At 48.6% G+C, this 12,773-nt stretch overlaps 1 protein-coding gene across 1 annotated transcript in view; it reads right to left on the minus strand.

Moving 5' to 3' along the window:
* Positions 1-12,327, minus strand: part of LOC123757620 (centromere protein K) — an 84,837-nt gene extending 72,510 nt beyond the window's left edge. The window contains exon 1 of the mRNA XM_045741435.2: positions 11,885-12,327. Within this exon, the coding sequence (XP_045597391.1) occupies positions 11,885-12,217 (333 nt within the window). The 5' untranslated portion in view covers positions 12,218-12,327. The remainder of the gene's footprint in view (positions 1-11,884) is intronic.
* Positions 12,328-12,773: the final 446 nt, after the last annotated feature.

Below are 12,773 nucleotides of genomic sequence, written 5' to 3' on the forward strand. Positions count from 1 at the left end.
GATGTTTTTGGGAGTGGAACGGATTAAATTTATTTCCTTTATTTTAAATGGGGAAATTTGTTTCCAAAGACAAGTTTTCCAGGTAACGAGCTCGGTGCCAGAACGGATTAAACTCGTTAATAGAGGTTCCACTGTATTTATAAACTAAATATGTAACCCAACAATATATACAGTACAGTAATATGATATAAATCCAATATTTGAGAGAAATTTGTTTCTGGATCTGGCTTAAACTTCAGCCTACTGTAGGGTGTTAAACCTAGTTCCTCAGTGTTTGCTGCTCATTCGCCTGCCCAAAAACGTGCCCAAATAGCCACCCATCCGACTGCCCAAATCGACCCACCCTGTCCGATGAATACCTGCCCACCCACACCGCCGCCCATCCACCTGCCCAAATTTACCCACCCTGCCCAAATTTACCCACCCTGCCCAAATAGCCGCCCACCCACACCGCCTGCCCAAATAGCCGCCCATCCACCTGAAGCCTGCCGCCAGTCAGCCACCAATCCATCCATGATGATGTGATTGATGTTCAAAGATGAACATTCCAGATTTTTGAGCTAGTGAAGAAAGGTTGGAAAGATTTAAGAATAGGAATAATATTAAGAACAGGAAAATTGCCGGAGAATCATTAAGAAGCTGAAACCAACACAGCACCAGCGAGCACCAGCAAAGCTGATGCAAACATCTAGAACATCGTGTGTGAAGTGTACAGTTAGAACAAGTGATAAATTTAACACTTTCACGCATCGGTGGCGCCAGACATCGTTACCAAGTTTTCTCTCATGTCCGCGTAAGGTCCCAAGTCTCAAGAAAAAATATTTGTATAAATTCCATTTTCCCTCCGATCTACGAATTCCCATTCTCCCCAATAAGCCACTTGGCACCTCGGCCTATGCGATCATGTGGTCGGCCAATTGTTTTGTTGTCACGAGAAGTGCCCGGACCGGTCTCCCCTCGCGCACCAAACTTGATCCGTTTTACGCATTTATTTCCGTTCCCGTGTGTTTGTGACCCATTCAATACGTTTACCATGGATCCTGGACAAGGCACAGGCAGTGGTACGCAAAAATGGAGCCAAGACATCTGACAAAGAAGACCAGATAAGTATGATTTATAAGAGGTATCATGTGGTCAAGCTCACACCCTCCAAGATTCCTGGCTTTATTGAGGCATTATCAGGTGTAGATGATGATGGAGGGTGATGAACGAGAATGCGATATTTTCCATGGTGAAGATGAGTCTAGTGAGGCTGAGGAATATGAGCTTTCCTCAAGTGAGCAGGACAGTTTGACGGAGAGTAAGGATGAGACTGAAGGAGAAGCACCAGCCCCGCCACGTGGAAAAGTTGGTAATGTCTGGAGTCATATCAACACTCCTCCCATCGTTGATGATTTTACTGCAACCCCAGGCTTGACCATCCAAACACCAACGACACGACTGCATTACAATTCATACAAATATTCTTTACGAGAGCGTTGGTAGAATATCTTGCCTTCGAAACAAATTTGTATGCCTCACACATCATACACCTGGCTTCTGAAACCTCAAGGAATTTGTGGAAACCAGTGTCTGTAAAAGAAATGGCCAGATATTTGGGCCTCTGCCTACTAATGGGAATAATCAAGCTCCCTACGATGAGGATGTACTGGCAAACAAACAAGCTCTGGCATGCTCGATTCTTCAACGTGCTTATGTCGTCAAGGCGGTTCCAACATATTGCCCAGTTCTTCCACACGTATAACAACAAAGCAATTCCCGAGAACAATCGTGACTGGTTGATAAAAGTGCGACCAGTGATGGAATATTTTACAAAGAAATTTGCAGAAATATATGTTCCAAAGAAAGAATTGAGTCTGGATGAAAGTGCGATGCCATGGCGTGGCCGACTCTCTTTCAAGGTATACAATCCTAACAAACCCGACAAATATGGTATAAAATTTTATATGTTGGCTGAATCAACATCTGGCTACATATATGATTTTGACGTATATTCTGGCATTGGAAAAACTACAGTGCAAACCGTCATGGGGTGGCTTGAGCCCCTAGAAAACAAGGGTTATCATCTGTACATGGATAACTACTACAACTCAGTTACCCTGACAGAAAAGTTACGTGAAGTTGGGGTTTACACATGTGGCACATTTAGACTGCAACTTGGCGCACCCAAGGAACTGCAACAACAGGCAAAGGGTAAAATTGCAATTGATACCACCCTATACAGGCGCAAAGATAACACATTTGTTATACTATGGAAAGACAAGTGCGTTGTCTCACTCATCACCAATCTGCACAATGCAAACACTACTGAGGTACAGCGTAGGAAACGCATTCGTAAACGTGATGGAACAACTGGACTCGAACTGGCGACAGTGAACAAACCGAAAGTCATATGTGATTATAATCGGTTCATGAAAGGTGTTGATCACTTCGATCAAATGATCAAGTGTTACGAGTTTGCAAGAAAAACCCACAAATGGACCAAGATCACTTTTTATTTTATGCAAATGGCTTTGCACAATGAATTCGCTTTGCATAGAAACTACTCAACTGATAGCAAAAAGCTCACCTTGCTAGAGTTTCACGAGGTGGCAATTTGGTCCCGACTGAAGTGGAACGCTGAGGAATGGCCTGCAACAACTACAACATACCGCATGCTCCAGACATAGATGCCAATGAAGGTCATCCTGCTGATGCTGCAGTTTCAACACCCGGGCCATCTGGTGCGAGGCGGCCTCTTTTCACTTCAACACCTCAAGCCCACGCGTCCTCAACATCACAACATGAGATGTCTGGCATAGAACCCCTTGACCTGACGGATATAACAGGACAAGTCGTCCTGTTCCTCATCAAGACTCAGACACAAGTCGTCTTGTTTCTCATAAAAGAAAAAGACGTATTGTGGATTCTGAACATCGTCTCAACTACAAGTTGACACACGAAATTATCAAAATTATCAACCTGCCAAAACGTCTAAAGTGCAGTGTTTGCTACAAGTCTGGCATAAGGAGGGACACTAGACACGGATGCAAAAAGTGTGATGTGGGACTGTGCGTTGTACCTTGCTACACAAGATACCACCGGAAAAAGGCATTTTGGGTGACCAAGAAGTAACCACCTGCAACAGCTTCACTCCACCTACGAAACATCTGTTGAGCAACTTCAGGATAGTTGACCTGAAGCAGGTGGAGTGAAGAAAAAACCAGCGTTGAATGTAATGAAACGCCATTTTCTGGGTGAGTCCCGGAGGCTCCCCGGAGCTATCCCAGGCTGATATGCTAATGTCAGACTTTGGCATCAGTCATGTGTATGGAGTTCTTAGGCCTACCGGGGACCACGGCCAGAACCGGGCCCCCTCAGAGAGGCAAGGGGAGCAATGGCCTATAGAAGCCCCCGTGTGGTTGGAAGCATTCTATGTCTGCCATTGACCGGAACAGGCACCCAGAAAGGTAAGCGCCTCAAAACAAACCCCTATTCTGGTTAAAATTGCTACCAAAAGCCGAACTAGTGGATAGAACTCCCCAACCGAAAACAAGCAAACTAGTGTGACGTCACACACTGCCGCGCCGCTGTCTGCGCAGCTCCCCCCTCCCCAGGAGGGGGAAGGGGGAGCCCCAGACCCCCCACGCCGGCTACCCACACCTCAGTTCTTGAGGCTGGATGTCAAAAACGCGAAAAACCGGCGACCGGAGGGAGGGAGGGATGCCGGGGAGCCTCCGGGACTCACCCAGAAAATGGCGTTTCATTACATTCAACGCTGGTTTTCTGGGGGGAGCCCCGTAGGCTCCCCGGAGCTAACTACCCACAGACGGAAAAAAGAGGGACTTACACGGGAGGTGGTCGTCGCTCACTCCTAAACTCGAAGCCGAGACAACTGGCTGCAACCGCCGACCTAAAGCAACACAGGCCCGATGGGGCCCAGGGACATTCACAAGGTAACGAGCAGCCAGGACCCTGTTCGACTGCCAAAATCCCCGCGCCCGAATATCTGACCAAGACATTCCCAAAGACGGCAGCAAGAGCAGCGAACTTACGAACGTCATGGGCCCGGGGATAGACCGCAGGCTGGCTGGACTTAATAACCCTGCGGACGACCTGGAAGACCCGAACCCGCGAACAGGGAAGAAGGGAAACCTGATCAACCCACAGCGCGTCCCCGGACACAGAAGCTGTGGCGCGCAAATAACAGCGAAGCGCCGCAACCAGACACAAAACATGATGCACCCCCGGCCTGACCAACCAAGCATCAACCACCCATGGACCCCTCCGGAACGCAGCAGTCTCATTCTTCGCCAGAAAAGAAGGAGACGGCTGCAAACGAACAAAACAATCACCACGACCAAAAGAGCAGAAACCCCTGCGCCGGAGGAGAGCATGAAGCTCCCCTACCCGACCCCCAGAGGCCAAAGCCAACAAGAAAAGTGCCTTGGAAAAACAATCCTGGACCGAAGGGGCCACAACGAAACAAGGAGACGATAAGAAAGCGAGCACTCTGTCCAAAGACCAGGACGGCTCAGGCGACGCATGAGCAGGCCGGAGGTGAAACAATGCACGAGACAGCTTGCGAAACGGCGCAGACGTAACATCGATACCGAAAGCAAGCTGAAGCGACTCCGCCAGCACCGCACGATACGAAGTGACAGTGTTAGGCATAAGATGATGGTCCTGAAACAACCACGAGAGGAAGGACAAGACCACCTGAACAGACAAGGAACTAACACGACGAAGACACAAAAAGAAACGGAAGGACCGCCAGGAAACTTCATACTGCCGCCGAGAAGAAGCCCTCAGGTGGGACACCAACAAGGAGGCCACCTGATCACCATAGAGATGATGATAGACTCGAGTCAAAAAAACCATACGCGAAGACTCGAGGAGAAGATCGAACCAGCCACGTGACGTACCGGCCCGATCTGCTGAAAGAGGAGGAGCCGCGGGAAAACCCTCGGGTTTGGACACCGAGCAACCAGCGCCTGAAACCAAGGCTGGGCCGGCCACCAAGGGGCCAGAAGGACAACTCTCCTCTGGTAAGTCTCTAAGAGAGTCAGGACCTGGAGCAACAGCCGAACCGGGGGAAAGAGGTACAGGAACCCCCACCTCGACCAGTCTAGCCGAAAGGCATCGACCCCGACGGCCTCGCGATCGGGGAAGGGCGCAGCATAAACAGGAAGACGCTGCGACCACGCCGACGCGAAGAGGTCCACCTCGGGGCGCCCGAACGTCTGGCAAAGCCAACGGAAGGACTCGTCGTCGACCGTCCACTCCGTGAAGAGGGGAACGAAGCGAGACAGGGCGTCGGCCAAGACGTTGGACACGCCCCGTACGTGAACCGCCACGGTTCACCCGAAGCGACCAACCCCAAAGAGACAAGGACCGCATCGAACCCCCGCGGTTCAGGCAATGAACCACCGGAGAGCAGTCCGAATGGAGCCGAATCATCGATCCGCGGGCCACCCGAATCCTCCCCAGAGCAAACCACACTGCCGCGAACTCCCGCCCCGTGCTGTGAGCTCGACGGAAGGACGGATCCCAACGCCCCTGGCCGGCCTGGTGAGCACTGGTCACAAAATGCCAGCCGAGAGATGACGCATCCGTGTATACATCGAGCGAGGGCTCGGGTAGGCGCCAAGGCACTGAACCCCGAAAAACCCGAAGAGGAAGCCGGTGACGCAGCAACCGACGCAAGGCCCCTGGGGGTCGAACTCTGCGAACGCGAGAGGTGCGGAAGGGGGAACCCTGAAGGAACCAGAACAGCCGCTGAAGCCAAACCCAACCCGGCGGGTAGACCACCATCGCGAAGTTCAGGCTCCCGCACAGCCCCTCGAGCAACCGCCAGGTGACCCGAGGGCCCTCCAGAAACAGACGAAGGCGGGACCGCAGCCGCAGGAGAGACTCCGGAGGGAGAGACAAGGAGGCGGTTCGAGAGTCCCAAACGAGACCCAGCCAAGTCCGAACCTGAGAGGGAACCAGATGGGACTTCCTCCAGTTCACCAAGAACTCGAACTCGGCAAGCTGGGAAAGAACCAAATCCCTGGCTAGCAAGCAAGCTGACTGGCTGGGAGCCCAAACCAGCCAGTCGTCGAGGTAGGCCAACACCCGAACACCTAGGAGACGCAAACGAGCCACCACAACCCGTGTAAGGCGCGTGAACACACGAGGTGCCAGGTTCAACCCGAACGGCAGACAATGAAAGCGGTAACTCAGACACCCCACAACAAAACCGAGCCAGTCCCTGAACCGTGGATGAATCGGGACATGCCAATAAGCGTCCCGGAGGTCCAGGGACACCATCCAAGCTCCCGGCTCCAAGAGGAGCCGAACCTGAGACAGCGTAGTCATCGGAAAGGAGGGGCAATGAACCCAGGGGTTCAGACGGGACAAGTCCAGAATGAACCGCAGGTCCGCGCAGTCCCGTTTCGGAACCGGAAACAGACGGGAAACCCATCTGAGGGACAACGTCGTTTCGACGACGCCCAAGCGTACCCACTCCAAGACAACTCGACAGAGCGCAGGGAAAGAAACCTGCCCTGCCAGCTCCGACCCCCCAAAGGGGGGAGGGGCCACCCAACGCCACCGCAGGCCGCGAGACACGACCCGAAAGGCCCACGAATCGTGGGACCAGGCGCGGGCGAACAGTGCAAGCCGCCCCCCCATCGCCCCGTCAAGGGGGCAAACCGCGAAAGGGCCGGCGACCCTTACGAGACCCAGAACCCCACACAGCACGAACACCGCACCGACCAGACGAGGGAGGGTCCGCAGGAGGAGCCAACCCCGAACCTGACACCAGAGGCCTACCATGACTAGAGGAACCCTGAGCCCTGGCACGACCTTTCCGGGAAGACCCACCCCGGGACCCCCGGAAAACCAACAAGTCCGACATCGGACGACAAGCCACCGACGCAGCCTGAATAAACTGCGCCACGGCCGACTCCTCGAACAGAAGAGGACAAAAAGGTGAAGAACGCCTAAGAGCCAGAGCCCAAGCAGATTCCAGGGAGGAACCCAGCACCGCCTGCCGACACGCGAGACAGGAAGCATAAAATAGGGAAACCGCATCCCGCAAAATCGGCGTGAACAGCTTCAACAAGGCAGCCGACGAACGCGCAGCCGAGGACAAGGTGCCGGACCCCGGGACGGACCCAAGCGTTCTCACATCCTCCACGAGCCAATCCGAAGACAGCTCCAGGAGGGAAAAGAACCGCAAGGCCGAAGCCAAAAGCCCCCGGGTGCGCAAGTCCTCCGCAATGAGTGCTGCCGAAAGGGAGGGAACCTGCACATGGAGCTGAATAACGCCCACATCGCGGGGAAGGGCAGGGGCAAACAAGCACTCATTCAGATACTCAAGCTCGCCCCCCAGGAAAACCTGAAGCACCGTGGAAGCTTCCCGCCACTCCAGCGTGCGGGAACGACAGAAGGAATGCCAGGAATCCAGAACAAACAAGGGGCAGTCTGCTAGCCAAGATGACTCCGGAACCTCGTAACGGAGCCAGAAAGGGAACGAAGTCCCAAACCTGAATGCGGACGGATCCATTTCCGAGGCATAATCCGGGTCACGCAGGAGGTAAGCAGCAAAGGCCGCTCGCACCACACCAAGTTGGATGCGATAAGCCGAAAACCTCCGGAAGGACGGAACCGACGTACCCGGGGGAACAGGATGAATATAAAATGTTATATATATTGCATATGTACAGCTGGCTCCAAATTTATTCATACCCTTGATAATTTAGCAATTTAAAAATATTGTTTGTCCATTTTGTTTGACAATATAAATCATGAATATTTGCATTAGAATAGTTTAAAAAGTTGAAATTACATCTGATTATGTAGAGTGTTATGCTTATTCATGGCCTAGCAATCGGTATGTTTATTACCTTTTGGCTTTGACAACTTATAACTTATTTGACACTTGTAGCCAATTGGTTTAGGCACCGAGTATTTTAACCGTTCCTCTATGAACTTCAACAGCTCATTCTAATTAGAGCTTGTGGCTTCTTGTGAACTACTGTTCCTGGTTCATACCATTTGTTTTATATTTAAGGTCTGGAGATTATAATAGCTAATCATAAATACTTTATGTAAATGTGAGCATTTTGTCATTATCCTACTGGCAAGTTCAAATTTGAGCATGATGAACTAGATTTTTTTTTTGGGTGAGCCGTATTTCGTCCGTTTTTGGCGCGCACGCATATCGATCAACGTAGTTTTATATTTGGTGTCGTTCTAACTTATGCTGTGTTGAATTTTTATACGTATGTTCTTCTAGAGCATTCTATTGTGAACACATTGCTACAAAAAAGGAATACGTACATCGAAAATTAAAGTCAGGACAGTTATAAAAGAATACACTTTCAAAGCGAGGTTTCCCACGTGTCGTCGCCTGTGCGCTCACGGGTAACACCGCGCCCACTTCCCACACTCTTGGGGGTGAGCAGGGACCGTGATTCTACATTTATATGTGTATGTCCGTGTAGGGAATTTTATTGCTATACCAGTGATACCAAAATTAATGCTGTAGGACAACTGTGGGCTTGACAACCCTGAAGAGAGTAGAAACATTTTGTTGCTGTTTGGCGCTCTCGGCTAGTGATCTGAGTAAAGGTAGTTCTTTATTTGGTGGTGATCTACCTTATGCTTTGGTTGCATTTTATAGGTATGTTCTTATAGACAATTCTATTGCGAACACATTGATACAAAAATGAAATACGTAAACCGACAATTAGTTTCAGGAAAGTGAAAAAGAGTATACACTTTTCGGTGTTGCCGCTTAAGCGCTCGAAACACCGCGCACACAAGGGGAAAGGTTTTTTTTTCCATTCACTGGGAGCGCGAAAGTGTTAAGTACAGTGTTAAAGTGTTAAAATTGAAGTTGCAGTAATTTTAGTGTACAATAGTTTTCATAAACTACATTGTAGTACTCAACATACAGCAGAACTACATAATCAATACAGTGCTAACGGCATAATTCAGTACCAAACGCATTTACTGTACTGTATTTACAACTCAATGAGAATTCACGATGGACATACTCCAACAATAAGGTAAATAAAACTATAACACAGTATTTTTAGTAGAGTAATAATACTGTACAGTATGTAATATGATAATACACTTTTATTGTGTACAAGAAAAAACACCTTGTATGCAAACGCATCCTGAAGGTCACCTCTTGCGGCAGGGGAGTCTCCGAAGGAACCAAACAAACGACAAAGCCAAACCCGACCCCGCGGGCAGACCAGCATGTCGAAGTTCAGACTCCTGCACAACTGCTCGAGCAACAGTTGAGCAACCTGGGACCCCTCATGAACAGCCGAAGTCGGGACCACAACCGCAGCAACACTTCTGGAGGGAAAAACAAGGAGTGGCCCAAGAGACCTAAACAAGGCCCAGCCAGGTCCGAACCCAGGACGGAAATATATGGAATGGCCTCCAGATCACAAGGAAACCAAACCCGGCGATCTGGACAGAACCACACCCCTGGCGAGCAGACAAGCGGACCGACTGGGAGACCACACCAGCCAGTTGTCGAGGTAGGCCAGACACCGAATCCCAAGCAGACTCAGACAGGACACCAAGATCTGGTAGAGATGCAAAAATACACCAAATGCCAATTACAAAATTGGGAAGGCAACAAAAGTGGCAAGCCTGAAGCCCCACCACCAACTGTGCCAGTCCCGGAAAACTGGAGAGGAACGTGCTAAGAATTGACCTGGAGACCCAGGGCCACCATCCAGGCACCCGGCCCCAACAGAAGCCGGACAGGAGACAACAGTCCTTCGATGAGGGCATAGAATCCAGGGAGCAGACTGAAGAAGTCCAAAAGAACCGCAGATTCGACAGGTCCATGTCTGCAAAGAGCAGACGGGAACCCCAGAAGGATGGGGCTGAACGACCACGTCCAACGCACCCACTAAGATGACATGACGAAGCACAAGGGAAGACGCCCACCCCGCCAGCCCTGACCCCCAAAGGGAGAGAAGCTGTCCACCGCCGCCACCATAGGCCGGAAGACATCCAAAAGCGCCAACTGCGGGACCATGCGAGAGTCAACAGAGCAAGTTGCTCCCCCATCGCCACGTCAACAGAGAAGGGAACAGAGCCCCTTCCGAAAGAAAAGATACACATCATATACTGTATATACATATTACATACACAAGGTATGTTACACACACGTGCGTATGCACATACACATGTGCACACACTTTTTCAGCCTGATTTTTTGCCTGATTTTTCAGGCATCCCTGTTTACAGGAGTTATAGCTGATGTGTGGAAAAAGGCTAACATAGTTCCAATCTACAAAAGTGGAAGCAGAGAAGACCCGCTTAATTATAGACCTGTATCATTGACAAGTGTAATAGTCAAAATATTGGAAAAAATAATTAAAACTAAATGGGTAGAACACCTGGAGAGAAATGATATAATATCAGACAGACAGTATGGTTTTCAATCTGGAAGATCCTGTGTATTGAATTTACTCAGTTTCTATGATCGAGCAACAGAGATATTACAGGAAAGAGATGGTTGGGTTGACTGCATCTATCTGGACCTAAAAAAAGGCTTTCGACAGAGTTCCACATAAGAGAATGCGTAATGAATGTTTATACATGCGTATAAAGACCCAGATTAACAGAAGTCGTGGCAAGCATATATGAATTGACCATAATAAAGTTGTTTTTGACAAGGAGCACTTGGCGTGGATGTGCGTGGCAAGTGAGTGGGCTGTTTGGCGTGCCCCACTGACTTAAATAGTTGTCAAGCGCCAGGCGCTTGACAATGTAAATTAATGCCTAGTGCCATGCGCTCCATTTCACCCTTCACCAAAAAAACTTGCGATGCACTCTTTGACACATCACAACCATTTAGGAGATAAAAATACTTTGAAATTTTAAAAGATTAAAATGATGAAAGATGTTCTAGTGTAAATGTGATTTTATTAGATTTGTTGAGAGAACTATCACACACAGGGATCTATCATAAACATATAAGGAACCTTTGTTCTGAGAAGAAAGCAAGATTGCTTGCCAGCTGATATATCTATGAAAGAGGTGAGTATGTCATTGAAGCTCAAACATGGAAAGCTACCGATGCTGTATATGCAGATATATAATGGAGAAAAAGAAATGGAGAGTGTCAGTAGTACAATACTGTGGATTGGAAAAAACAGAATTGAATGTTACGAAATGCCTCCTTCTGGTGGGTCCTTGGTGGCTCATTCTCGCTAGCAACTTGGATAGCTCCATCCAATTCAATCCACTTCAGACTAGGCTTGTGCTATATAGTTGTGGTGGCTTGGCACTTTCTCTTGATAGATCCCTTCCAGGTTCTAGTGAATCATGTTAAGCCTACTGGGGACCAGAGGCCAAAATTTAGCACTCTATAGAGGCACAAGGAACAGAGGATACAAGTCACATAATACACAAGATGATTCGCCAGCAGATTTTGAAACTTACTTAATTAACCTGACCTAGCTTACTCCAACCTACCCTAACCCCCAACCAACCTAACTTACCCAACTGAGCCCAATACATCCCAACCTAAGCTAATACAGTAACAATATATATACACTTTTTACGAGCAGAAAACGAGCTTTGTGGAATCATCTAGTGTCTGTAACAACTAGTCCCTGGAGCAGAGTTGTTGTTTGTTGTTTAAGATTCAGCTACTGGGAACAAAAAGGTTCAAGTACCACGGGCTAAGGTGAGCCTGTTGTGGTCTTACGTGGCACAGGAGCGGGGCTGTAACTGAGGATACCAGATCATTTTAACCAAGAAAATGCCACCAAAAAAGGTGGGCAAAACAAAACAACCAGCCATGGTAGCCTAAGATTGCTCAATTCAGGTAACAAATTTTCAAATTTCATAGCAACTAGATATTTGATATTATTACCTTTTGTTTGTAAGCAGCCAAAGTCCGTGCATTGGTAATTGCCATAATTTCTGCTTCTTCCTTTGCCATCCTCAACAACAGGTGAGTGTCCTCTGGTAACTGCACAACACCTGACTGCATCATAGCTTCAATCTCACTCTGGAGGTGCATCTTGGTGGCCAGCATGATGCCCACGTCCTCCTGCAGGGGCCCGCCCGCCTTCCTTGCCAGGCTCTCGCCGCTCTCTCCTACATCCACTTGTAGTCCCTCAACCTCCTCCTGTATCTTCATCACCAGGTCCTCCACGTGTGCTTGAACCCTGGCCGTGTCTATTCTCTCACTGTCGGTTGCCATTGTTGATGTCAGCAGCTTGAGGCTGGTGAGCGGGTTGTTTACGCTGGTTGCAGCCTCCCGCTGCCGTCGGGGGCGTTCACAACACCTCTCTCACTCTCGCCTCTAAACTCTAAACTTAAAGCGTCCACGCATCGCACGTTTCTAAAACAATTTGGAAAGATCGAAATATGCCAGTGCCACAAATATGCAACTTAAAAAGTCGAGAGCAATTAAGGATGATAAGGTCACTTACAGTTAATGTATCAAGTTTGGAGATCTGTACACATTGTCTGCAAGGGATTGCAGACAAATGTAAAACAGAACCAGGTCTATTCTATAAATTCATAAACAATAAATTTCAGGTAAAGGATAATATTCAGAGGTTGAAAATGGGAAATAAATTCACGGAAAATGAAAAGGAAATGTGTGAAACATTAAACGAAAAGTTCCAAAGTGTGTTTGTACAAAATGAAATCTTCAGGGAACCAGATACAATAAGAATTCCAGAGAACAAATAAATAAATAAATAAATAAATAAATAAATAAATAAATAAATAAATGTTTATTCAGGTAAAGT

This window comes from Procambarus clarkii, chromosome 19 (genome assembly GCF_040958095.1).
Source record: "Procambarus clarkii isolate CNS0578487 chromosome 19, FALCON_Pclarkii_2.0, whole genome shotgun sequence".
Classification (NCBI taxonomy): Eukaryota; Metazoa; Arthropoda; class Malacostraca; order Decapoda; family Cambaridae; genus Procambarus; species Procambarus clarkii.